At 48.5% G+C, this 27,839-nt stretch overlaps 2 protein-coding genes across 3 annotated transcripts; one reads left to right on the top strand and one right to left on the bottom strand.

The window, feature by feature from the left end:
* Positions 1-329: 329 nt before the first annotated feature.
* Positions 330-25,701, bottom strand: SUPT6H (SPT6 homolog, histone chaperone and transcription elongation factor). Of its 2 annotated transcripts, XM_065731891.1 has the most exons (37): positions 25,638-25,701; positions 20,119-20,250; positions 19,488-19,646; positions 19,280-19,350; positions 18,466-18,661; positions 17,732-17,816; positions 17,077-17,350; positions 16,150-16,251; positions 15,556-15,672; positions 14,919-15,008; positions 14,444-14,586; positions 14,052-14,203; positions 13,550-13,648; positions 13,231-13,360; positions 12,972-13,122; positions 12,461-12,615; positions 12,144-12,339; positions 11,674-11,813; positions 11,478-11,595; positions 11,100-11,176; positions 10,379-10,514; positions 9,840-9,977; positions 9,340-9,507; positions 8,694-8,821; positions 7,963-8,170; positions 7,457-7,604; positions 7,071-7,213; positions 6,208-6,348; positions 4,959-5,154; positions 4,584-4,822; positions 4,233-4,346; positions 3,492-3,616; positions 2,896-3,008; positions 2,461-2,538; positions 2,208-2,374; positions 887-1,074; positions 330-763 (listed from the first exon to the last, which is right to left on the bottom strand). In XM_065731891.1, exons 2-37 carry the CDS (start codon positions 20,225-20,227, stop codon positions 577-579), a joined length of 5,181 nt encoding a protein of 1,726 aa, XP_065587963.1. In that variant the 5' UTR covers positions 20,228-20,250; positions 25,638-25,701; the 3' UTR covers positions 330-576. The 2 variants fall into 2 exon arrangements, with proteins under 2 accessions (XP_065587963.1, XP_065587964.1); XM_065731892.1 differs by lacking the exons at positions 19,280-19,350; positions 19,488-19,646 and having other exon boundaries at positions 18,466-18,498.
* Positions 25,702-25,774: 73 nt separating this feature from the next.
* SDF2 (stromal cell derived factor 2) lies at positions 25,775-27,400 on the top strand. Its single transcript, XM_065731890.1, has 3 exons — positions 25,775-25,956; positions 26,039-26,235; positions 26,890-27,400. Exons 1-3 carry the CDS (start codon positions 25,788-25,790, stop codon positions 27,175-27,177), a joined length of 654 nt encoding a protein of 217 aa, XP_065587962.1. The 5' UTR covers positions 25,775-25,787; the 3' UTR covers positions 27,178-27,400.
* Positions 27,401-27,839: the final 439 nt, after the last annotated feature.

The raw sequence follows: 27,839 nt of genomic DNA, 5'->3' as shown, positions 1-27,839 counted from the left end.
GTACAACAGCTGCGTGTCTCTCCAGCAAGACCCCTAGCCCGGAGCCGTGCCCTACACACGTGGGGCAGCCCGGACTTTGCAGAGCCTGCAGTGAGTTGTTTGCTCCATGATTTCACGACAGAACCCCTTTGAGAACTCTGGTTTGCTCATCACAAGCCCAGCGGCTTTGTTTCGTGCTCCCTGGGCGAGGAGAGGCCCAATAAAGCAGGCTCACTCCTGCACATCCTGCGAGGTTTGCTTCCTCATCGTGGCTGTGTGCGTAGGACAGACCCACTCCAGCTCATGATGCCCCACACTTCCAAGTGGCGAACCAGGGCCCGGAGCAGAGGCTGCTGCAGCTGTCCTTTCCTATGATATAATTATATATATATAGTATACATATTTAGACCAGCTCTGCCAAGTCTGTTGGTTCAACTCAGGTGCACGTCACCACGAGTTGTTTTTTCCCACCATCTCGTGACATTAAACGGGAGTCAGGCGGCTAAGGGAAGGGAAGGAAGTCGTTTTCAGCTTTCACTCTCCCCCTTCCCCTTCCTAGAGAAGGGAGCTGAGGTTCGGGCTCAGTCCTGCACGGCCTTATCGGTCCATCTCATCCAGCAGCGGCGTGGCGTCCCCGGCGATGGACATGGGCGTGCTCTCGATCATGGGGCTGGGCGACGGGCGAGGAGTCAACCTCTGCTTCTGTTTCCTCCTCTCAGCCTCCTTCTCCTGGAGCCACTGCTCGGCCATCTTCCCCCAGTCGATGGCGGCGTGGCTGTTGGTCCTGTGAGGACACGGGAAGACGTGGCATGGGTGAGCAAGACTCGAGCAGCTTCCCTGCCCGCCCTCCCCACTGGAAAGCAAGAGCCGTGTCACACGGGCAGATGCATGCAGCTGTTCCACTCACTTTGGCTGCTGCCTCTGCCTGGAACTGGACGACGGCTGCGACTGCGTCTGGGACTGCGTGGACTGGGGCGTGGTGTTGGCCTGCAGCTGGTACTGGGGAGTTGTGATCGGCTGGCTGGGGGTAGTGTAGGAGTAACTGGGGGTCATCAGGGGGGTGGCCACCGGTTGCTGTGCTGGGGTGGTGAAGACCTGCAGGGAGCAGACATTGTTAGAAGGCAGAGGGAAACCTGCTGGGCTGTGAGGCAGACAGCTGGCACGCTTCTCCACCGCTCTGCTTGCTGGTGCTTGTCCTTGCTGCACTCTCCCAGGCCTGCAGGAACCCCTCGTCTGAGCAAGGAGAGGTTTGTGGTGATCACAGCCCAAAGAATGAGGGGCTGCAGGGCAGAATGAGAAACACCCTGCTAAGCACAGGACATTTCTGGGTCCCGCTTGCTCCCCCCTAGAGCCTCCAGTCACAAACCAGCCATCTTCCCTCACCCATTCCACACAGCGTACAAGGGGACGCACTGAAACCAAGCAAAGGTGAGGACCACAAGAGAGATGGGTGCGAGAGACATTTGGGACAAGCCAGCAGAAACAACACCTCTCAGTGAACATGAAAAACAGGCAGATTTGCCTTGATCTGCTGCCAGAGCGGGCTGCAGAGAAGACAGTTGCTCCCAGACCCCAAGGTGGCTGGCTCACTGTTTGCCCAGCAGAGCACTTACACTCTGCTTCCTGGTGTTCACCTCCCTTTGGATTCTCTTGATACACTGGGTTATCCATAGTCCCTATCTATCCCCAGCTCAACACTTCTGACAAACTCCATGTAAGCCTCCCAAGGTGGTCCAAAAGAGGATCACTCCTCCAAGCAAGCCTTGTCTTGCAGCACCTCTGTTAGATCTCTCTATCAGCAGGGTGTGTTTCCTGTACCCAGGCACCACAGTGCAGCTGGATTTTGCCTCAGGGTCAGCTGGGGAGCTGGCAACACGTGCTGGAGGAGGTAGGCACCAGCATGCATGAGGAAAGGCTTCAGCATGAGCTGAAACCATTCACCTTCATCTCAGTCAATGCAAAGCCTGTGGGTACTCAGTCAGGCCGAGGTGTTTGGTGCAGCCTGGAGATTAGCACACTGAGCTGAAAAGCCCTGCAAACTCAGCACATAACTTCACAGCTAATCTCCTTCTCTGGCAGCTCACACCATCCACAGAGGGGCACAGTCAGAAAGCTGCGTGCCCGCACCGCTGGACCCCTTCTCTCTACCCCGCTGCATTCCTCAGGAGCCAGACCAATTTGCTTTTTGCCTCAACCCCCTTTTTCAAAGGATTAAAAAGGGCACCTACGTGGTACGCACTGCTGCCACCTCCACTGCCTCCGTAGCCATACTGACTGGATGCCCACTGTGCAGGGGTGGCATTTGGGTTCTGCCCCTGGCCTGTCACAGCAGCAATGGCACTGAACATCTGGGAAGTCATGTTCTGTGGCAGAGCGTTCACTGCACGGGTCAGGTCTGCAAGGAAGGACATAATAAGCATAAGCAGAGCTCTGAGGAGGATCTCTGTGCCTCAGTTCCAACCAGAAAAGGCCTACACTGACCTGCCAGGTTAATGTTAGCTGGAGTAGCATTAATGGAGGCTGGAGTCCTGGTCCGACTGCTACTGCTGGGAGTAATACCTGTACAAAACACAAAGCAACACAAATGGATTTGTTCTCTCAGAAGAATAGTTATCTGTCCTGGCAAGATTCTGCCTTACCAGGGCATGGTGTGGGCAGGATTGCATGGTGAGGAAGGCTAAGGGAGAGGGGAAAGGGACAATTCTATCCTTTGCTGCATGGCCCACTTGGCTGAAAGATCAACTGTCAGGAGAGTTCTTAACAGAAAACAAAAAAACTGAGTACTGCTTTGAAACACAGGAAATCCTAAGACATCCCAGAGGCAAAGAAAACAGAATTGTCCTTTACCAACTGCCCCCCTGCTACATGACACCCATTAAACTAGGAGCTGAGATGCTCAGGTCCTGGGGGACTCACCTGGAACAGGGTCCTGATAATGATCCTTGAACCAGCGGAAGAGTCCATTCACTGTTGGGAAGACCTGGCCCCGGTAGCGGAATCCTTCTGGTGTTACTGTCACATACTCTATCCTGTGAGGAGCAGTGAATCCAAGAGAGTACAGGAGATCACAGGATGCTTCAGAGCCATACCAGCTTCCAGCACCCTCAGACTAACAGGCCACAGTCAGAATAGGCACGGCCTACAAACTCAGGTGATGTCTGGACTGGAAATGAACACTGAGACCTAGCCAAGATGCTCTCACATTGTTTTCAAAGAAGCACTCCAAAATACCTTGGCTTTCCTTGAAGGAAATCTGTCAGTCATTGCTTACTCTCTACCCTAGTGATACCCCTTGCACAGGGCAGTGCTGTTTGTGGCAGCCAGCAGCTAAGAAACACAGGAGTCTCCTGGGTGACATTTACTACTAGACATGGATCCTCTGCATTCAGGAGGACATACATACTCTGCATAAAGGCAGGCCTAGCTTACAAGGGATACTGACAGAACTGGAAGAAAAATCAGGGGTGTGGTACTGGCAACACTCCAGCTGCTTGGGCTTATCTCTCCTTTACCTTGGTTTGCCTCGAGGCTGATAACCCAAGAGGAATTTGCCAGGTAGATCTTTACAGGCACTGATAAAGTAGGGAATAAACGTTGGCTTCTCCTTCTTGGTCTTTATCAGCAGCTCTTCCAGTTTCTAATTAGAGAGAGAGAAAAAAACAACAAAACGAGATGCTCGAGGAGAGCCTACGTTTCAGGCAACACATAGGACCTGCAGATATCTCCCCCCATGCTGCTGTCAGCCTATTTCCCCCCCAGCTCCGACAAGGGCCTCCAATTGCACTGTTTTTGTCCATACCACAGCTAGGAGGACTTGCCCATATATGTTACTGGATCATATCACAGATCTGCAGAGAAATGCTCCTTTGCCACCACTGGAAGGTGCTTCTCAGAGGGAAAGAGCTGGAGAGGGACAGAACCCGACTCCTTCCGTCCTTCTGAGAAGATATACAAATGTCACCAGGTCACAGAAAGCCAATACTCTCTCTTCCACTGATATCTGCTGGCAGGGCTGTGGCACAGCATCGTAGCACACCACACTCCCACTGCAGGAATCTATTCCACTGCTCCCAGATAGACTCCCCCGAGTCCTACAGCTGGAAAGCAACTCCCAAGCCCGAGGTGGCAGGAAGATGATGAGAGCTCAGTCCAGCAGTAGCTCATGCTAGACTAGTGTTTAAAATATCTTGCCCTCAGACAAAGACATTTCTATCATGCTCCTCTATCTTCCATACAGGCTGGGACAGGCTCACCTTCTTGTCTCCACCATTGCAATCCTGGTAGTATTTGTGATTCAACAGGTCTCTGGCAAAAGAAGCCATTGGCTGGACGTAGCGAGCAACAATTTCATCCAAGTCTTCAAACTCCTTTGAACAAATATATTTAAAGAGGTATTTAGGGCACGTGAGGAGGAACTATAGAACTATCAGTAAAATACCTTGCTCAGCAAGGCTGGATACTTTAAGTGTAAAGAGCTAAGAATTGTCCAAGAGTAATTTCCAGCGACAGCCTCAAAGCAGCTGCAAGGACACAAAGCTGTGCCAACCCGACCCTGACAAACAGGCATTTCTCCTTTCCCAGATGAGCTCAGCAGGGCCTCTTACCTCTGTGTTAATCCAAAGTGTAGAGCCCAGACTGAAGGCATTCTCCTTGCCCTCTTCTCGGACATCCACGTGCTGGTAAATCCCATCGTTCACCTTCCAGGTCACAGTGAGGTGGTTCTCCCCTTTGCTGCTTGGCCGAATAATCACGTCCCCTTGGTCCATGGTCTCCATCATCTTCTCAGCTTGCTTGAAGCTAATGTTGTGGAATGATGGGTGAGCAATTACTCTCTTGATGTATGCTAGGAGACAAAGAGGAGTTGTTTAGGCTACAAAGAGGATCTGCTTTATGGCAAGTATACATCTTATCATGCTTCCTCTCCTGATGCACTCTGGGAAGGCTGGTGCTACCAGGGGTGAGAAAGATGAGAAACTCACTTGTCCGCTGCTGCTTTCTTTTCATGTCTTCCTCCTGTTTGTGATCTGCTGCCTCAGTGTCAAAGTCATAGTAGGTGTCTTTAGGCAGTTTCCACTCGTTGTTCTTATCCATCAGGTCTGAGGTCCTGCACGTCAGATCTGCACTGAACTTCTCGATGTCTATCTTCATAATCCTGCAGTGAACAGTCATTCCCACCTACAGGAGAGATGCAGGAGCAGCACATCAGCAGGCGTGGCTGATACGCCAGGCACCCTGCACTACAGAGCAGTCTGTGCAGGTACAAGTTCCTTCACATACTTCAGGCTGATACCACCTTTAAAAGACACTCCTCCATATAAATAAAAAAAGCAATTGGTGATCCCTGTTATGACAAGAACTGAAAAGAGATTCAGGGAGGTTTTTTTTTGCTGGCAGTTCTCCAGCATGCTTACTATCTGCACTCTATACACACTGAAAACTGCTACATTTGCTTTTTAGTTATATTTGACAACGGGAAAGGCAGATCTGGTCCATGATGCAAAAGAAAGCAGTTAAGTCTGTTCAGAAAGGGACTGGAAGACACCCAAAGGACTTCCCTACTTAAATAGGGAATGGAAAATCCTACCACAAAAACTGTAATGTCTTAGTCCAGTTAACCGTGCTGAAATTAACAATGGCTCTTTAAAGAGCTGCTGGGAGACCTCTGCTTACAGGATTATCCATCACCTGTACAGATTGTCAGGAGATTCCAGGAGACAGAAAAGATGTTAAAATAGAGGTTTAACACGTGATGAAAATATGAGATTCTGTTTCTTTCAGAACCCCAGACCCTTTTCCTGAGTAAGATCAGTACCTCTGATGACCTTGACAAATAAACTGCAGAAGAAAAAGCTACAAGAGAGGGAAGCAGACCCTCACGTACCTAACAGCAGCTCTGTGAACTCTTTAAAAAGCCAGGAACAAAGGCCAGCTCTGCATTAGAATGCCTTCTGCTCTCCCAAACCCAGACTTTAGCCAGACTATAATAAATCCTCATGCAGTACAACATGTTAACTGATTAACATGGTTCCCACCAGCTGCCAAGAGAGATTTGCACTGGGGACACTAATCAGAACCTGAACATGCTGCTGACTTAAAGTCTTCCAATGAAAATAAGGTTTGAAAAGCCACTTAGGGAACAGTGTTGTTAACCAAACTCCAAATTCACTGCCATTGGCTCCATGCTCTTCCAGTTCTTGCTGGATATGTGAAAATCCACCCTTTTCATACCTTCACTCTTTCTTCTGGTCGCTTGACGACCTTATCACTAAGAAATTTTGTTGGGATGAAGCCAGCAACACCATTATCCAGTCGTGTCTTCACTCCAATGGCCTGACCTGGGCAGGATCCACTGTCAAAGTGATTCCAAACCTGGAGCAAGGCAAAGGTAAAAGTCATTCAGCATGAAAATAAAATAAAGCAGGCAGCTCACATCTGAACACGTCAAGTTTGGCTCAGCAAACTGGTGCACCCAGCACAGATGTGTGGAAGGGCACGAAACTTTAGTAAAAGCTGCCCAGTAACACAGTCTTCCTAATTCAATTCTGCTCAGCTCATAGGGCTTTGCAACCAGGAAGGACAGAACATTACAGCCTTAACACAAGCCTGCAGCTAGGGCTGGTTTCTAATTAACACAGTAGGACTTTAAAGTCACCAATTACCAAAGCTGGAATTTAGCAGTGTTTAGAAGAGACCTAAAGTACAGCTGCATTAAGCAGCAGGGAGTCCAGAAAGGTTCTTAACATTGAGAAGGTGGCAGAACAAACTTCTGCTCTCTATATCACAGGTAGCTTTAAGTATTCGCAAAGAAGTGGTTAGCTTATCACCAACACCATTTCACACCTAGTCACAATGTAGCCCTAAAGAAACCTGTCAGAACCACACTGAGACAATCAGTCAAAACCAAAACATTCTACATCTGTAATCAAAGGTCGAGGTCCTAGAAATCATCAGGCTGAGGTCCTAGGGCACTGCAAATGCAATTTTGGCTCTGATACCTTGTTTTCCAAAAGCCTTTGCCTTCTGCATCCCTACAAAACATTACGGTCTGGTAACAGACTCCCAACAAAGGCCAGCATGAGAAGCAGTCCCACCTCACTGAGCTCTGGGAAGTTATCCTGCTGACAGAAAGGACACTGCCAAAGGCCAGTTTCATCATTCCGTATTGCCTGGTCGTAGCTCTCTCCTTGTGGCCGCCTGTGTGCTATCCCAGTCACGTTGCAGATGATCATTTTACCTGCAATGTAATGGGAGAAGGAGAGAATGAAGAACTGAAAGCCAGATAGTCATCTTGATCTAAGGTAGATACGCACAAAGGTCTTAAGAGACTTCCCAGGTACTTGAAAAGCTGCTTCATACACGTGTAACCTTAGCACTATCCCAATGTCACCCTTGACAACCACCTCTCGTTATCTTAACTAAACTAAGGATGACAGTAATCATCAGGACTCTCTCTCACTCTTAGTGAACAGGGACATACCTATATAAAAAGTCTCTGGAGTTTCTTTGGTCAGCATATTGAAGACCTCTTCTGTATTTGGAGAACGGTATGGGGTTCTTAGGTCCTTGTACCTGCAGCTTAGCTCAGCTCGAATGTCATATAAAGTGATATGCTTGTCACCATAGCCCTGTGTAGCATTCAAAGGTTAAAAAGTTACGACTTGCAAGAAGGACACAAATAGGGAATCTGCTACAAGTTACAAAAGAACTCAATTAACTTAGCAAACACCAAAATTAGAAAAGTTTAACAGACTAATCACCATCTCAGCCCTCTCCCCCTGCCCCAAGTACACTTTCCATTAGCATTCACTACACGGCATTGTCAGATGCTGAATACTTGTTAAAGCTATTTATACATTTTACAACAGTAGCAGCTGAGTGCTCAGCTCCTAAAAAGGATAAAGGTCACCTGTCACAAAACATAAGAAACCAGGGTGGACAACACGGCCTCCCCTGTTTCTGAGCACCAGGAGCCACCTAGCGCACCTGTCTCTCCAGTTCTTCAGCAAAGGCATCGAGGTCCAGGTCCTTCAGACGTTCAGGGTTTTCTAAGATCTCCTCTAGAGCTCCTGCAGGATTCGCATCCTCAGCTGACTCATCATATTCTAAGGCATCTACTGCCATTTTTCTTGCCCACTCATAGGTTTCAGGATGGACCCTGGAACCATCCAGGACTTCGATGTAGGAATCAGTACTAAAATAAAACCAAAGTCGTGTTCAGATAAGGACTCTGCAGGGTTCCACACCCAGCTCCTTCAGCTCAATAACAAATCACACTACTGACCACCACTGCTGGCTGTGTGGCTGCCCCACCAACGCTGACCCCAAAGGAAACTACTAATCTAGTTAGAACAGAGAATTCTTTATTACTAAATTAGTGGGATCTAATGCAATAAAGGACAATTTCCAGCACACATGCATGATGACTGCGGAAAGTTGGGGAACAACTGTTTTTAGTTTAGTTCCTCTTGACCACAAAGGGTCTTTCACACCATAGCAAGCTATATAATTAAAGTTCTGGAGCTCACATTGCTGGAGAGGTTTAGCTACCCTTAAGAATCAGATTAACCACCAGCAATACTTGAACTTGGCCAGAGATCAGAGGGGCCACACAGAAACTCCTGGAAACATGGACTCCACAGAACAAGACCGTTTCAGCCTGTCACTGTCTGATAACTCCACACTCTGTGATGCATTGATTGCAACCCAATACCCACCTATCACCCAGCGATGCTGTGTCAATTTTGATGAAGCCAGCACAGTTGATAAACACCTTGGGTCCCATGTGACACATCGTAACCAGCTGGGTCCTGTTCTCCAGACGTGTGTTGTTTTGTTTTAAGATCTAGAACAAAAAGGAACAGCATTCTGATTCACCCCAAGGGTTTTCCAGGAAAAGCAGAGGACTTGCACTGCACAGTACAGTGTTCAAAGCATCTGAGATAACCATGCCTATCACAAATCATGAACTATTGCACCCTGCCTGTGTCTCAGTGTTGTATGAAAGGATGACTCCATGTGGACTAGCTCCATCTATCAGGAAAAGTGTTGGCTTTTTGGCTTCTGTTTTCTACAGTACGGAGGCATCCTGATGCTCTAACAGTGTTGTCAGTTCCTACGAGCTCAGAAGCTGACTAGTACTGAGAGATCTGCTGAGTTGTGTGGGTCTGTGAAGGACGTAAGTCTATGCACAGTTTCAGGGTTAGGAGCAGTGAGATAACACATAAAAACATGTTGACAGAGCTGTCAGCTGCATCTGGCACGAACAACCCTGATTCAGCTTGTAACAGCACTGCCATCAGGCCAACCCGCACACTATTAAGGATGCACTGTTTCTGTAGGCAGTGACAGAAGCTTCCTTACCTTCAGCAGATGAGTGCCTTTGCGTGGTCCCAGGCCACACACATACTGCAGCAAAGCCTGGCTGTGAGGGTGAGCAATTGCCCGATTGACATCAACTCCCACCTCGTTCACACGGTTTATGAATTCGCAGTAGAGGGCATTCAGTAGATCCTCCTTCACCACATGCTCCTGACAGAAGGGAGAGGTGTCAGCCTCACAAGGGGATGCGTGTAATGCTTTGCTATAAGCAAGGACCAGATGCAGCAGATTCGTTCTCCAGAGCTGTACTGCACCTCAGAGTTACTCCCTGAGAAGAGCCTAAAGGCAGGGGGCAGATGAACTAAAGGAGGCAGAAAATACAACAGGTGCTGTGCAGCCTGAACAGCCCAGAACAGACAGAACTTGTACTGGTTCAATGTGGAATACTTTTCCTCAATAGCAAACAAGCCCAGGTCTTTCAAGCCACTTTGTTTTGCAGAGATGGAACCTTCCCACCTGAAGATGCCATAAGGAAAATTTACCTGCAGAGGATGGAGTTTCAGGCAAAGAATATCCTCATCGGAGCTGCAGACCTGGGCAAACTCTATCAGAGGGTCCTGAATGCGACGAGCAAGAGAGACTGCTTGACGTAACAAAGGTGGGTAATCCCGGAACTCATTCTGCAAGAGGCCAGGAAATCACATCTTGTGGCATGCCAAGTAAAGACACATCAGACAAGGACTGGAACAAGGCAGGCATTTTTTGCTCAGTGCAGAAAACTGAGATCAAAGCCCCCACCCCCATGAAGCCTACTGTAAACAAGAACAAAATGAGCCCCTTCACTCTGCTGAAAAAGGGTCATTTCAGACTACACCAACATCTACTTTGTGCACTTGCTAGTGCTGATTTTTTCAGAGAAGCTTAAACAAGATATTTTGCCTTAAAATAAGGATCAGCACATCACTTTCTACATGGATCACACCAGGCAGCATATGACACAAATCTGGGCCAGTATAATAGAAACTGAGACAGCCCAAATGAGCCAAAAGCTAAAGGGTGGCTAAAATTATAGAAGGTTCACCTCAGATTTCTTGCTGTTCATGTAGAGGATGGCCAGTTCATTATCCACCAGCTCCACTCCAATAGAGGACAGCTGCTGCCCCTGATCCAGTTCATGAACGATCCTCTTTACATCCTCCATCAGCATCTGAGCATCCCTAGGGAGAGATGACCAAGGGTACTGAGGGAAGAACACAAAGCTGGGTCCTCAAACCACAAAGGGAGATAACCCCAATGTTTTACAACACACCACTAACAAAATAGGTCCCTTCAAGCAAAAGCAACATCACAGGTCATCTAGAAGTAGAACAACAGACAGCAAGTCTCACAGCACAGTACAGATCAGTTTGGAGAAAACTCTCTACTATGAGGAACAATGGTAGATCTTCCATATCATCTCAGAGTTATAGCCACTACCCTTCTCTACCAGAAACAGTGTTAACATTCCTAAGCTGTGGGTAGACAGCTTTTCAATTCCAGAAGAAAGCACCCAATTTTCTGGCTTATTTAAAGCTGCATTTCATGTTAGCTTTTCATCTGAGGAAAGAGAGTCTCTGGGAAGACCCAGCACCCTAATTGTCTTGTAAGGGTATCTAATGTCATTTACTGCGTGCTCTAAAAAGCTGGGGAGGGACACCACCAGTCCTTCCCTCTTGCCACTAACTGTCCAAACAATGAAAGGAGGAGGAAAACATTGCAGAGAGATCTGGAAGCAAAAGGGACACAAAGATCTGTTATCTGACCTGTTCTCGCCTGCAATTGTGACCACGTGAGGCTTCTTGTTCAAAAGGAATTTTTTCAAGGTTTCAATATCCTGTGCCTGGAAAGAAAAGCAAGACAGGTCAGAGAAGAAGAGTTAGAGGGTTTCTGTACTGAATCAGCTACTAGTTTTGGCTTCCTGTTTCACAGAGAAAATCCTCCCACTCTGCTACCCCGAACTGGAAGCAACCTCTCCCTTCCAGAATAACTGCAGGGTGGAAAAAAGGCAGAATTCTTGCACATAAGACTGACAAGGCCTAACACTGTCTTCAGACTGACTATTCCTCTCCAGCCCACAGTGCATCACTCGGTACCAGCAGCAACCTGTGGGCATTGGTCTTAATAGCCATTCTGAGGCTCACCTTCTTTTCCCTCTCCTCCTCACGCCAGGCATTCCTTCTCTTCGTGAAATGCGGCAGTCGGAGGAAGTCTGTAACTTCTCCCTCTCCATTAACAAGGGCACAAAACACAGGGTGGTCCCTGAAACACAGAGATCATTCACACATGGAAGACTGCTAAAGCTGAACGTGGACCTTGAGCCAATTCCATTCCTCTTACCTGGCTGAGGAAAATGCAATGCCTAGCACCCGAATTCCCTTCCCTTGGTTTTCATCCATGAAATCATCATCTTCCTCCACTTGCTGATCAGGACGGTATGAAGCAACTTTCAGCCAGTTGTACAGCTTGCGGCTGCAAGCCTAGCAGATGGGAGGAAAGACAGGACTGAGAAAATCCAATTCAGGTCTGGCACAGTCCTACTCCAGAGTGAAGGTCAGGGACTGCTCAAGGCAGAAGGACAGTATATTCTGTCAGAATCAGGGCTAGGTCTCTAAAATTACAAAGCCCAACTTCTCTCCCTCTGAAGCACTAATGTCAGAGGAGAACTTCACTCAATCCCCCTCCTCACTGTCCCCTTCTCCTTCCCAAGTGCCTTTATATGGCCTGTCAGCAACTATCTCAGCATGCTGCACAACTGTTAGTATCTATAAACTCAGCTCTGTTTCACATGCATCTGTACCCCACCTCACCTTGAGGACATACTCCTTGGCCTCCACCAACAGTTTGTTCTTCAGCTCTTTAGCCATTTGCACATAGAGGAACTGGTTGAGGGATCTCTCAATGGCCATGGTACGCTGCCGATTCCACTCCTGCACTTGGTGGCTGAACTCATCCCGATAATAGAACTGTTTGATTTCCTCAAAGTATGTTTGGTCACTACCATAACTGGAAAAAAAAAAAGAAAAGAGGATGAGGAACAGATATCCAGGAACAGTTTGGGTTACAGAGGAGCTCTAACAGCACTGGATGAATAAGCTCTGACAAGGCATGAACACTTAGAACTCACCCCTCCACTCCTTTCATATCTATGCTGATATCTATAGTCAGCAGTGCCTCATCTTCTGCCAGGCTCATTTTCAGAAACTGGTCATCTCGCAACTCCTTCACAGGCTTGTTCTTCAAGTATTTAAAGGAATAGGCATAGTGGGCTTCATCAATATCCTCGGATAGAGAAAAGACAGTCAGCATGCATACAGGCACCCACAAAGAGAGACCCTACCATACACTGTAGCAGACAATGCTTTTTCTTCAAATAGTCCTTTCACTTCTATGCCTGCCAGTTTGCATTTCCTCCCCCAGCAGGACACAGTGGGATTCATTCCCAGCCCCAGAAAAACAGAGACTGTTCCAACAACTGAAGGAAACACCTCAACAGCAAGATGAAATGCTGAGGCTGAAAACGGTCTCTGCAACAGCCCAACTCACATGTTGCTTTAAGATTCATTCAGAGTTGCCAAAGGCATGGGATAAGTTTTCAGATGCAAAATGACTCACAAAGTTAGAGCCCCCTTCCTTACCTTTTTCCCCTTTTTGGTTGGTGAAATGTTGATTTTAGCTCTTTCTTGGAAAGTCTGTCTCAGGACCTGCCTGACCAAAGGCTCTCTGGCTATCTGCAATGCTACCATGTATCGGGCTCCTTCCAGAACAGCTTCTGGGCTTGGGAATTGGCTAAAAGCAAGAAAAGGTAACACGGGGTCCTGAGATGTGAGAACACAACCAGATCCCTTCCCCCTGCCACATCTGCAGGACTGTGGTAAGGATCCCCACAACACTGACCTACACACATAGTCCTTGGCCAGCTCCAGGGGCTCTGCAGGGAACTGCTCTGTCTCGTGACGTTGGTAACTGTCTCGGAGGTTCTCCCCAAACTGCTCAGGTGTTAGACCAAACTTTTTAGCCAGGCCATCTAGGGGGAGAAAAACAAACAAAACATTAAATAAATAAATAAAAATCACAACTCATGAGCAGGGTATTGTAGCTTGTAGAGAGCTCAACTATCAGTCCTCCTCCTACACATAAGCCACACAACCCAGAAGAGCATGCAGGCTAGGTCACAGCACAATGCAAGCTCAGTGTGACACAGCACAGCTCTTACCCAGCCCAGCTGTTTGACAGATGGTGTACATATCCCGACGGGAAGCCTGCTTCAGCTCAGGTCCTTTCTGCTCATCATCTTCTGCATCTTCCCCTTCACCTATGGGAAACACATGTTTAGGAAGGCTTCTTTACAGGGGCATCCAGTCACCTGCAGCGTATCAGCATCACATTAAAGGGGAAAAACACAAACTACACTGTGCAACATTATCCCTAAATCACATGAGCATATGAAAGCTCACAGTAGCCTTAAAACTATTTAAGATTAGAATACCCTGGTCAGGAGGAGAGATACTCAGTTCCTTGGAAAGATAACATCCTGTATGGCAAATTCTAAACATTCCTAGAAATGCCTAGAAGAGCTGGGACTAACCTGAGAAATAAGAGAGCAGCAGAGATGGTCTGTGCACACATAGACTTTTCAACAAACTTTCTTACTACTACTTTGAATCAGGTTTTTGAACCAGCTCCAGGACTATGACTTATCAAGTCTGAAGACAAACCTTCCTCCTCTTCACCATCTTCTCGGATACGCTTTTGCTTCTTTCGAGCAGCCTTTGCAGCATTCTGCATCTTGGGGATGTCTCGCCCGTAGTACAGCAGGAAGTGATTATACACATCTTTCAGCTCATCCATAGACTGCACATCCTTCAGCCTAGAACGTGGAAAGCCAGCATGTTACATTCTGCTTGCACTGAGCTGTGTTCAGAGTGCCCAAGGAACCTGCTCTGGTACAGGTCAGGCAGATGGAGTGCATGGGTCCTCTTGTGAAAGTTACATTTCTCGTTATTGGCTTTATAGTGAGTTTAAAGTCAATAATCTGCTCTAGGCCTGCAGTATAATATACACCTTAAGTTACGTCGGAATGAATACAAAAAAAATAATGACACCATACCTTTCCATGTCAGTAGTATCCAGAGCCCTTATTCCATCAGCCAAAGGCTTGTCTGGGTCAGCAGAGATCTGCTCATACTGGTAGGCCTGCATCTTCTCAAACAGACGTGTCAGGTTTTGCTTGCGGATCTTCAGCTGGGTCCACTAACACAAAAACAGAAATTTCCAGAGAAATGCAGTGTGGCTGAGTGCTACATCTGTCTTCTCCCTTGCCAACGAGGGGCTCCTAAAGAGGCACTCCCAGGATCCCACACTGTCATATAAAAGTACTCATCAACATCTTTACCTGCAGACATGCTCAGATGTGAGAAATCTGTGGCAAGTTTTGTCTCATAGACAGATTACGCTAACAGAAAAAGAAAATCTACCTGACAGTAGAAAAAGAACAGGCACTCCTAGCAGGAAAAGTCACTGCACAAAAATATCAGTCTATGTGGGTAGAGATGGTAAATGACAATGGGATAATAACCTCTCACCTTCTCATCCCATTGCCAGACGCTCCAAAGGTCATTGATGTGCAGCTCTGGTTCTACATATTCCTTTCTGTAGAAGGCGATGAATGGGACCTAGGTCAGAAACAAGACTCATCAACACCAACTGAAAGGTGATTGGGCTGCTCCTGGCAGCCACAAGGCCAGAGATCACTCCTGTCCCTTTAGGATGAACAAACTGAAGGGGCAGCAGTCTGGGAGATGTGCTGAATCATGACACCGCTGCTCAGACTGTCCCAATAAATAATACATCACATTCACCAAAGAGATTCTGTGTAAGCAAGCAACACCACTCATATAAAGATAAAACATCTTTATGGGTGATAAGCATCTTACGAAACAAACAAGGCTTGAGAGACTCTGGAATTTCTCCATCTAATTTATCAGTCTGAGCATGGCAACAGCAGCCTCATCAAACAGACGTTAAAAGCTCTGCTGTCACAATTCACATGAGATGAGCTACACTTCCCAGGGAAGCACCGTTTTTCCACAGCAGAGGCAAATACGTGGGCCATCACAGACTCTTCTCCTTTGTTACACTAAAGACCTCCAGCAGTTCCTCTACCAGTCCTTCCTGTATAATGAGACTTCATCTCAAAAAGAAAGCTGAGTTATGAAGTACCTCAAAATGCTGATTTCTCATGAAATTCAGGGCTTCTTTAATCTTCTGGATGGTGCTGGGTCCCTTGCGGCTGAAGCTGCTGCTGGTCTGTCCACGATCAAGGTAGTCAGAACTTTCCTAAAAGGATAAACAACACATTATATTGATTATACTCCTGAGCTCCCCCACTAAAAGAACAATCCAGGCTAAGGGTGGGAAATGGTGACCCTTTTGTTAGCTGGAGATGTAGGCTTAGCTGCATGCTGCAATTTCAGACCACAGCAAAGCCTGATTGGCTTAAAGAAGCAGCAGCATCTGGTCAATGTAACTAATGGCTAAAACCAGATCACAGCTTATATTAGTTTATCCCTAAGTGCACAGTGGCTCAGAGATCTGTCTTTCTTGACAATAATTCTTGCAACCTCTCTGCTCTGTTTCTTGTCCTCTTTCATTGATATGAAAGTGAAGATGTGTGTTATCCACTAAAAACCAGAAAGTTACACTGGACACCACATTTTTCTGAGCAAACTCCTAGAACAATGTCTCCAGGTTGGAAAACTGCAGCACCTCCAAAGTAACCAGCTCACCTAGCACAGAAGTCCCATAGTTCTTTACCTGCAAGGAGATGGTGGGTGTTGCAAACGCATTCCTGTAAATCCAGTCAGCTTCCTCCTCCAGCTCATCATCTTCAGCATTTTTTACAGGAATGGATCTCAACTGTGAAAGACAACAGGAATAAGAGAACATAAAGCAACTCCAACCCCCTCTGGGCATTTAAAGCCAACCATTCCTCTTTTCAGGGGCACACTCTAGCCATCATCTGTGAAGATAACAAAATGTCTGAATAGGAGAATTTACACACAGCACTCTCTTGCATTGTACATGCTGGCATGGAATAAAAGTCCTTTCAAAAACCAATAGCTTCAATATCACCTTTCACAAAGGTAACAAGCCTCTGTGCACAGAGGTACCAACATTCTCTAAAGGGAGATCAAAGTGCACTGACTTCTTGGAGAAATCTGAGTACGGGGAGGAATTACAACAAAAATGTGATACCAGAATAATTCCTAGTAGCACAAACAGGACTTTGACAGCAGAATAAGCCCCAATCACTTGAATTAAAGTGGGTTACAGAAACAACTTGCATGGAGCAGCCATGTTAGCTGGCACAGCTGTAGGCCAGAAAATTCCAGCATTGCAGTTTCACCCTTGTTAGGCAGAGGTACAACTCATGGGATTGCTAACAGCATCCAGCACAAAGGGTATCTCAGGAGCACAAGCCCCACACCACTTCCAAGCAGTGCAACACTGGCACCCAGTGGACAAAGAGAAACCATGACCAGTGCTAAAACCCCTTCGGTTTAAATTCACAATTCAGCTTCATTGCTATTTTTGACCATGGAGTTACAATTACTTTCAAGGGGTGGGATCAGAAAAGACAGAAATGAGATGCCAAAATCCAGTCAGGAGCCAGGTGAGAAAGTGGGCCTGCAGGGCCCAGGCCTGCTGTACTCGCTGGGAGCTGACACCCTTCTCCCTCACCTGGAATCTCTCAGGCATGTCTGTCATTCGGATCTCATTGTCCTGATCTGTCAGGTGGCTGCTCTCCAGCTCACTGGGCTCGTACATCTCAAAGATGCTACGCCGACTGACACGCTTCTTGGCAGTCTTTTTGGGTCGGACGCGGGTCTCTCCTTCAGTTTCTTCATCCTCATATTCATATTCCTCCTCCAGCTCCTCATCATATTCATTGTACTTCTCAAACTCATCATAGTCGAAGTCCACACCAAAGATTTCCTGGGCTTCCTGCAAAGCACTGGAATGCAAAAAAATATTCTTCAGCCCCATTATGCAGTTCAAAAAATATTGTTCTGCCCACAGTACTTATCATCTAAGCTTTACTTCTACACCTAGGCTAAAAGTTCTGGATAGGTACACAACTGTTAGAGCTTCAAATGCAAATATTTCTTTCACGGGACTACTTTTGGTATAATTAAAAAAAATGCAAGGGAAAAAGGAAGGAGGCAGACATTTACAAAGTCACAGACTTGAAGTCCCATCTTTACATTTAGCAGGTTCCTCTGGGGAAAGAGACCAGCAATTTCCAACCACAAGCAGAATCTCAGTGCAGCTGCAAAAATCAAGTAATCTGAGCACTGTTTTTGAGGCTCCAGGCCAACTTACAACCAATACTTACGCATCAGTGTATCCAGGAAGCTTCTTTCGCCATTTTGGCTTCTTCAGAGGTTGTCCATCATCATCCACAATAAAGTCATCAATGTCTGGACACAGAGAAGCATTTTATCAGCCAGGACCCTCACACATTCAGCCAGTAACTGACAAAGTTCAGCTCAGTCAGTGCCGTTGTGCACCCAGACCACAGACTTAGGCAGCTGTGGGTCTACACAGCTACCCACAGCATCTCTTGCACCAGCCTCAGGTATTCCAGGAGCCTGTGCCACAATAACAAGAACTAGAACTAACTTAAAACAGGAAAAGCCACCTGACGGCCATCTGCAGTTTTAGTGCACAGAAAAAGCAGCAAAAAGGGTCTCGCTGCATTGCATGCTAAACAGAAATAATTTTTGCAACTCCTTCAGCACAGTATTAGCAAAGATGATGGGCCAATACACAAGACTAAAAAGCACGGCAGGTGAACACTGTGCTGCCAGGTGCTTAACAGCACCCTGACTGACATCTTTTAAGCATTTTCCATTTGCAAAGAGTTTAAAGTAAACATTCAGCACAGCAGTGTATGCAATACGCTTCTGTTCATCTGAACTGTTTTGTTGAAACTCAATCTGCTTACCTTTAATTCTAAAGACTGCACTCATCAGACCACTAAAAGCTGGACCATTGTAGGGCTCAGGGAAAACCTTACTGGTTCCAGTGCTTTTATTCTATGACAAGCTTTGGACCACCCGTACTCACCAGATTCATCTTCTTCCTCCTCCTCTTCCTCTTCTGGTGCAGCAACAGGAGCTTCAACAGCTTCCCCTCCCTCCTCGCCTTCACCATCCTGAAAGATTTCTTCAGCAATGGCTTCCTTCTCATGTTCTTCCTTACCATAGTCTTCCTCTTCATCATCCTCATCATCAGACATTTTCCGCACACGCCTGAATTTTTGCTGCAAGCAAAGAAAGCTTGTTAGTGCATATGAGTCCTGGCACAGACACACAAGCTTTCTGCTTTCTCTTTCAGGCCAGAACTGCACTTCCTCTGCTCCCCAGGTGATAGCTGGAAAGAAACCAGGATGGAGCCCAACACAGCACACGTGGAGGGACAAAGAACCACTCACTCAGCTCCAAGAGAGCCTTGCTGCTCATCTGGCACAGCATGCCACACAACACAGCTGCCTGCTGAGGACAATGCCACATCCATGCCTGTGTCAAGTGCATGGTGGCAACAAGTGTATTCAGTTAGTCTGGTGTGACTCTAGCAAGTGTTACAGAAGAAGCTTTAGAACCTACAGTATACTGTATCAGCTTTGATGTTAGCAACATGCAGGAGAAAGATGCTGGCAGATGGGCTCCTCTGAACCTGTGCTGCAGAGCTGGAAAGTGAAGAGTGCAGCAGATGTTATGAACAAGGAGGAAGTGTTCTGCACACGCACAGAGCCAAGGAGAGACTGTGTTTCCTTCAAGCACTCAGCCCTTCCTTTTCAAGGGGCCAGGAGAAGGCAGGAGCCCACCATCTCTGCTAAGATGCACCACACCATTAACAACAGCATGGAAACACAACTCACCCTTTTGACTTTAACACCCAAGTTCTCTTCAATAAGGTCAAAATCATCATCCTCCAGGCGGTCATCGAAAGCTAACAGAAGAAAGCAGAGACAAGTTACATTCTTTTACTCATCTGGGAATGGACAAACCAAACCAGTGAGAGGGTACCTAGGCTACATAGGGAGAGGTACACTGTGGTCTGCCACAAACCATCACCCCAAAACTTACTGCGCTTTCTCTTTTTGTGGCCAACATCATCCTCAGAGTCCCCAGAGTCACTGGCTTCTTCCTCTTCTTCCTCTTCCTCATCGTCATCATCATTAATGAATCCTTTCAGGTTCCCTTGCTCATCTTGATCATCAAGATTCTCCTCCTCCTCTTCTTCATCTAGGGTGGAGAGCAATAAGCATTCGACATTAATACAGCATTTATCTGCCAAGTCACCTTCCCAGCTCTATATGAACACCTTCCTTCACACTACTTACACAGAGAGCCTTAACTGAATGCTTTTACTGACACAGAACCCCAGCTGCTTATGCCAAAGCCCCATTTCTTGTCTCATCTCATGCTCTCTGTACAGAGGGAACAGGTGGAGTAGCTGTACTAGGAGATTTCCTATTTGTTTACTCTATACTACCAAACTGCATGCCTGAAGGTCCCATGGGGGTTAAGTAGTCTATTTTCCCATCTAAATACTCTGAGAAAAGGAAACAGCTTTTCTTAAACAGCTGAGAATATTGACTACAGATGGTCACAGTATTAGTGCACAGTTACTGCTCCATCTGCAGTGACGGGATGCAAAATAGAGCAGTGAGGCACACAAACAGTTCAGCAAAGCCAAGCAGACAGGGACACTCACCATCCTCATCTTCCTCTACAAATTTCTTGGTTACTCTGGGAACAACCTCCCCATCCTGGTTGTATTCCTCCTCTGACTCCTCCGCTTCACTTTCTACGAAGTCAGACATGGCTGTGGCGTCTCAACCAGGAACTGGGGAGAGAACACATCCACCACATCAGCTGAGGGAGGGGAACACAAGTACTTCCCCCTGAAGGGTTTTGGAGAGAAGACAGCTAAGGGAAAAGGTTTCAAACTATCTGTCTAGGCCCTGAGTTACCGCGAGCTCCCCTTGCCTGCACATCCCTGTCACCAGAGATTAGGCAAGTGAAGGCAGCAGCCAGGCAGTGGCAGTGCCTGTCAGACTGTGTCTCAGTGAGCAGGACAGGACTGTCAGGGCAGTGCTCACTGCACAGCTCAGCTCCAGCTGAAACAGTACACGTAGCCAAAGCCCTTCATCCCATCCATACCCTCACACTTGGCCAGGACAGCAGCCCTATGCCATCACACAGGCATGCTGTCCAACCAATTAGGAACTTAATATGATTAATTCTTGCTCACTTAAGGAAGCTAGGGTGATCCTGAAAGAGGCCTTGCCTGTGTCCTGCTTGCAGGCATTAGGAAGGCTCTGTGCAGAGCTGGGGAGCCCTACAGAGCAAGCAGCAGTCAGGGGGTACCACCAGCCCAGCAATGGAGCTGCGCCAGGACATCCCACTCTGGGGCCAAGGAGGAGAGATTAGGAAGTAAAGGGACTGCAGCTATGAGAAAGGCAGTCCAGGAAGCAGGCGCAGCCTTTGAGAAAGGGAACAAAGGCTGGAGGAGGTGTCAGATCTAAAGCCAAAACTTCCACATCAAATTACGTTTGATGCCAAACACACACAAAAAGATGAGAAAAGAATTCCAGTGACACAGATACCCAAACACATGTGTGCTTCAAAATGTTCCACTGATCACCTCCCTGCTGCAGACAAACAGCTGAGGGAAACAGGTCACACGTGATGACCTGATCAAGGCTTTGCCATGGTACTACTTGTGTGCAGTACTTGTTGTCCTGCCTAGAGATCCGCACATCTGGTGCACAAACACAGTAACTTCTGAACACCCAGGGATTTGCTTCTCGGTTAAAAAAAATAAAAAATAAGAGTATATATATATAAAAAACACAGATCTTGGAGAATCTTTTAAGTCTTAAAACACAAATAGCTCCAGAGGAATGCGTTGGCCCTACCTCACTAAAGGAAGCCCACAACAAAGACAAGGGAAAGACCTCAGACACAAGCAGATAGCAGCTTGTGTTCCTTGGCTCAGGGCTCTGTGGCTGTGGCCAACACCTATTTATGACGCTCCAGACAGGGAGAAGCTGCAGCAGGCCAAGGCTGCTGCTCTGCACCAGACAGGACATCACCACCCTGGCACTGTGTGTGGGTACAGCACAATCCCTGCCCTCAGAAGGGCACTGCAGATGTCACACACTTCAGCAGCCCCCTTGGAAATAACACTACTGAGGGAAATACTGATGCCAGGTCAATGTTTTCTGCATTTCAAAGCAGATGCCACTGATGAACTGTGTCACTGTGTGCAGCAGAGAACAGGAGTTGCTTTGTTTGCCAGCCTCAGTATGAGCATTATGTCAGTCAGTTCCACACTTGCTCACCTATTCTTCTGTATCCACCAGGGTGTATTAAGGAAAACACCACTGCAGACCAAGTGGCTTTTTCAACAGTGTTTCCACTTGTACAGCAAGGGAAAAAAAAGCCTTCATCACAGTGCTATGTGCAATTTTATTACTCTCCACTAGCAAAGCATTTCACTTGCAGTTCCAACTTTCCTCCTCAACACTTGTTCTACCATTTCCTGGTAATTTCAGTTCACGTCAAATGAAATTTGTTTAGATGCAGGGAACAGCTATGACTTTGGAAGCCCATCTCATTTGATGATCCAGCTGAGCAGGTTCCACACAAGCCAGCCACCCACGACACCGAGAGCTTTGGGCTCCAGTGAATTCCACCCCAGGACAGGGGAGATGTCACTTAGCACAGCAAATGGAAGTGAGGACAGCTATTACCATGGAGATGCTGAATCAGAGATGTACTAACTATGCCTTTTCCATCCTCCCCCTGAGAGGCATTCATCTGAAATAACACAGAAGACAGGCAGAGACCTCTTCCCACATGGATGGAGGTGAAGATATGGACGTCAGACCAGCACTGCTGTTCAGAGGGCACAGCCTGTCTGGCTCGAGGGATCCATCCTCACTGAGGATTTCCAGGCCATCCTGGCTGTATCAGACTCTGGACCTATCCTCAGAGCATCCCAGCAGCATCCCTGTTCCTCTAACACCCCCAGAGACAGTGGGAGATTGCTGCAGCATAGGAGCAAATGCTAACTCACACAAAAACACTAAAAAGGTAGGGAAACAGCACCCGACCCTGCATGTTTACCTGTGGAAGAGCAGACAGGTTTCTCTGGGTGATTAGCTTTACTTCAGAATATCTCATGGACAACAGACAAAAACCAAGATGGCCCAGGGTCAAGGACAGCACAGTGACAGCAGCAGGAGAGGACACAGAGGTGCCCTGTGCTGAGCCTGGTGCCCTGGAGTGGTGCTGGGCCTGTGTGCTTACCTGACCTGTGCTTCACAGCATGGATTCCTGCACTTTGCTCAGCTCGAGGGCACAATGGCAAATTTCCAGAGTCTATAAGCTGCTTTTAACAGGAGCAACACAGAGCAGATAGCTCTCTGCTGTCAATACAGTGACCAGAGATCAGATCAGCAGGGCACTGCAGGTACCTCTTTGATTTGGTAAGAGAACAGCAGTCCTGAGCATGCTGCAAACCAGATGTTCAAGCAAAACCTTGGGACACACATCCAAATATCTGCTGGCTGCTCAGGACTGCAATCAGAAGATTGCAGTGCTGGAGACAGATACAGTTCTGTACCTGATACACAAGCAGAAGTTAACTCATTAAGTTTAGAAATGGAAATACATGGTGAGCACTTGCAAAATAACAGAACAGATGATGACAGAGAGCACTTCTGTGCCTTGCCATGGTGGTACTGTGCCACAGCAGGGACAGTATCAGCATCAGGAATGGCCCACAGAAGCCCCACAGTGGAATGAGGGAAATCAGAAGCACCTCAGGAGTACCTGAGAACTACTGAGCAGTGTCTCACGATGAGACATGCTTATTACTCAGCAGACCCAGCAGGACCCTGTTTTCCAGGAGCAGTCCCAGGATATCAGTATCAAGACAGAAAACAAGAAAAACTTGTTAACCTAGGCTCAGGCCAGAGCTGCATGCACAGTCTACACCAGAAGCAACAATCCTGACTGCTCCCCATCCTTCATGGGAGCAACTACATCAAGTTCCCAACCCACACCGACACTATTTCAGGATGGTTTCTTGGACAGGAATTATTTTAATCTCTGCCATTTCATGGTTCAACTCACAGTTCACTGAAGATCCTTCCGTTCTGCAGAAACACCTTTGCCAAAGTCACCACTGAACAGTTTTCTCCTGCTCTCACGTCTACACTTCAAAGACAAAATGGGTGAATTAGAGAGGATTCAGAAAACTCCATGAGAATATGAAAGCTTGAAAACTTGACTCAAAATTGAAGTGTAGTGCCTAAAGAAGCCCAATCCATTCATTTTGTCAATGAGATGCTTGCTAAATTAATCTTAGTACAGCAAGAGTATGTCTACAGGACTAGGAAACTTCAACAGTCTGCTCATGAGGAAAAACCAAAACCAACTGCAAAGGTAAAAAAAACACCTGAATACATACATTAAATAAAAACGCCATGTTCGAGCCAGAATGTGTGGACTTAACTCCAACTGCTAAGTGATGGCCTCCACTCTGAGTCTCACCACAAAACACAGATAATCATGTCACCATAGTTAATTTGAAACTTATAAGCCCACAAGAGCATTCCCGTGAAGCACTAAGGCACATACACCACAACAAAGCACCCCCACAGCCTCCTCATCAGCTGTAGGCTTTTCCAAAGAGCCACTCCTTGCTGCCAGCATGGACTCCTGCAGGTCCTGCCAGCCCTGGTACAGCACCGGTAACGTGCAGTGGATTTAGGTTTCACAGCTGTTTTATAAATTCTTGAGGTCAGAAGCTAAACCAGATGTTTCCCCTCCCATGCAGGTGTGCAACGGAGCAAAATGAGGCATTGCAGTGTAGTGTTTGATGACAGGAGATCAGCAATGCTGTGACAGAGGAAGGTCAGGCGAGTCACTGCAGCTCAGACAGTTCCCATACCTGCTTTGTGAGTCTTACTGCTCCCTGCCAGTCCCACCTCCCTGGTGCTATCGTGCTGCAGAACATCCTGTGGCAATGTGTGCCACGGTCTAATAGCATGTTGTGTGAAAAAGCACTTCCGCCTGTTTATTTTAGACCTGCTGCGTCATAATTTCCTCTAAGAAATAGAAAACTGATGTACCCTGCTTGCTTTCTCTGACCTGCCCATGACTTCACACACCTGTGTCACATTTCCCACCTGCACGTGTCCCCCTCAAGTGAGGAAACATGGCCTGAGCTCCCCCCTGCACAGTGGGCAAACGGGAGCTGCCAGCAGTGTGGGCAGCAGCACGACAAGAGTTTTCAGCATTGTTCCCTGCTTCCTTTAAGCAATTCCAAAAATATCCATTTTAGGCCCTGGTGTGGTACTGAAGTATAGTTTTAGGAGAAGCCACTGCTGAGACATTCCCAGCTCCTTCCTGAGCAGTGAGAACCGACATGGAGTCAATTGCTGCAGCACTGGGAGCCTTCATTAAACCCTCTGCCACCATGTGAGCACTCAGCAACACCTGGGCTCTGTCTGCATCCTCCCACGGTCGTGTTTAGCCATCCTAAACAATTCAGCATCAAAATTCAGTGCTTCCTTTCCTTCTCCACAGCACCACATCCAGAAAGAGGAACAGATGACTGTGAATCTCCACAATAACTGCTCCCTGCTGCGAGCACCACGCTCCCCTTACCCTTCATGTGCCCCTTTTTCACTGATTATTAACACCACAGAGAGTCTGCTGCCCCACAGCCGTTTTTTGGGGGGAGGGGAAGCTTTGTCAGATAACCAGAGCGCTTCATCAGCGCAGGACCTGGTCCTGAGAACAGAGAAGACCAGGAACCAAAGAAGAACATAAGAAACCTGTAAGAAATTGAGGTCCTCCCCCCACTCACAAGGAAGCAGGGCGAAGCTCTCCTCCACCCCTCTCCCACAAACAGCGCAGCCCCAGAAGGCCCTGGGACACCTCTCCACCCCACAGCCGCCCCCCACGGCTCGCATGGGGACCACGAGCTGCGTGGGGGGCCCGCCCCACAGCCACGGCCGCCCCACAGCCGGGGACGCTGCGTGGAGACCCAACCGCTCCCCGCGCAGCCCCCACCCACTGCTCCCCCCGCCCCACAGCGGCCTCCCACCACAGGCAGGCCCCGGAGGAGGCCTCGGAGCCCAGCAGACCGCTGGCCGGAGCCCCTACAGGCCGCCCCCGGCTCCTCCAACGCCGCTCAGCCCGGCGCGGCCTTACCCGAGGAGCAGAAGGAAAATGGAGGCCTCAGCGGTTGAAGCGAGCTAGTAGGGTGAGGGTGGGGGGGAAGGGGGGGCGGAGCAGACGAGATGAGATCTCCGGGCGGGCAGAGCGGCGCCACTTCCGCTTCCGGTAGCGGCCGTCGCGGGGATGCGGCGGGGCCCGGTGCCGGTGGTGGTGTTCGTGCTGGCGCTGGGCGCGGCGGCGCGGGGTGGCGGTGGCGGCGGCTCCGGGCCCGTGACGTGCGGTTCGGTGGTGAAACTGCTCAACGTGCGGCACAACGTGCGGCTGCACTCGCACGACGTGCGCTACGGCTCCGGTAATGGCTTTCTTTCATCGTTCGGTGTACCGGGGCTTTGTTGCGGGGTCTAGGGCCTGACCGCCGTTCTTCTTTCCCGCAGGCAGCGGGCAGCAGTCGGTGACCGGAGTGTCGGCGGCGGATGATGGGAACAGTTACTGGAGGGTGCGAGGCCGTACGGCTGCGGTGTGCGAGCGGGGGCAGCCGGTGCGCTGCGGGCAGGCCATCCGCCTCACGCACCTGGGCACCGGCCGCAACCTGCACAGCCACCACTTCGTCTCCCCGCTCTCTGGCAATCAGGTACCGGCACAGCCCTGCACCCCCGGAGCAGCCCTTGTGTGCTGGAACCCAACCAGGCATCTCTCGTGTCCTGGGTCCAGCCAGTTGCTTGGTCCCTTCTGGGTCTCCTAGGCCATACTGTGATCCTACTGGGTACTCCAGACCCTACCGAGTTCCACTTGTTTCTATCAAGTCTCTTTTGTGTCCCCTAGGCTCCTACCGGATCCTTCATGTTGTTATGTTGGGTTTCCTCTGGTCCCTACCAGGCTCATACCAGATCCCCCAGGCCCGTCTGCTTTCTCAAGCCCCTACCAGCCCTCCCTAGTCGCTTAACCAACCCCCATTTGTCACCCCAAGCCTTTGGACCTACAAGGTTCTCCCAGGCCAGAAGAGATCCCTACCAGCCCCACCTTGTTCTCCAACCCATTTTTCCCAGTCCTCATTCCTATCCTGTTCCCCTCTTGACCCCCATACCCAGCCACATATTCTGCCCCTCCCATGTCACATCGTCCCCCACACAGTGTCAACGTCCTCTGGGAGCCCTGTGGCACCTTTGGGACGCACACATAGCTCTGGTTTAACGAGGTTGCTAATGAATCAGCACCCAAAACTTACAGTCTGTAAACCTTTGCACACCAAGACCCCAGTCCCAAAATGGAACCTTTTTTCATCCAGGAGGTGAGCGCCTTCGGGGAGGATGGTGAGGGCGACTACCTGGATGACTGGATGGTGCTGTGCAGTGGAACCTACTGGGCACGGGACAGCGAGGTGCGCTTCCAGCACGCCTCCACCGACGTCTTTCTCTCAGTGACGGGCGAGCAGTATGGGCGACCCATCAATGGGCAGAAGGAGGTGCACGGCATGGCCTCCTCCAGCCAGAATAACTACTGGAAGGTGATGGAGGGCATCTTCATGCAGCCTGGAGAGGTCTTCAAAGCGGAGCAGCACCACACGGAGTTGTGACGGACGGACTGATGCGGTTGGGGCTGTTCAGTGTGGGGACGACCCCTGTCCTCAGTGCGGTTGTGACGTGCACTGGGAAGTGGAGCCCAACATCCTGAATCCAACACAAAGCTGATCCCAGTGTGCTGAATTTGACACAAAATGGAACGTGGTGTTTGGGATCCAACGCAAAGCAGATCCCAGCATCCCAAATCCAACATAAAGCTGTTCTCAAAATCCTGAATCCAACATGATGCTGAGCTCAAAATTCCATATCCAACACCAAAGCTGATTCCAGTGTTTTAAATTCAACACTAAGCAGATTCTACCCTCCCAGATCCAGAAAAAGGTTAACCCCCAAAGCCCAGGTCAGACAGGAAGCAGAGCCCAGTGCCCCAAATCCAACAGGATTCAGATCGCACAGCCCCACATCCAAGCGCTCAAAATCCAATGCAAAGCAGATCCCAGCATCCCTTTGAATCAATTCCCGGTGCCCCAAGTCCAACTTGAATCAGTTCCTAGCATCCCAAATCCAACACAAAGCAGATCCCAGCGTCCCAAATCAGCCTCTTCAGCCCCATTTGCACACAGATCCCAGAACCCCAAATGGATCGCATCCCAAAGACCACACATTGAACGCACATCAACTCCCTGCTCCCCAAAGGAGTACACCCCGCTCCTCA

This window comes from Cyrtonyx montezumae, unplaced genomic scaffold, assembly GCF_038088225.1.
Source record: "Cyrtonyx montezumae isolate F1298 unplaced genomic scaffold, pur_monq_1.0 scaffold_15, whole genome shotgun sequence".
NCBI lineage: Eukaryota > Metazoa > Chordata > Aves > Galliformes > Odontophoridae > Cyrtonyx > Cyrtonyx montezumae.
The sequence above is the reverse complement of the archived record's forward strand: the minus strand, read 5'-3'. Positions and strand labels throughout refer to the sequence as shown.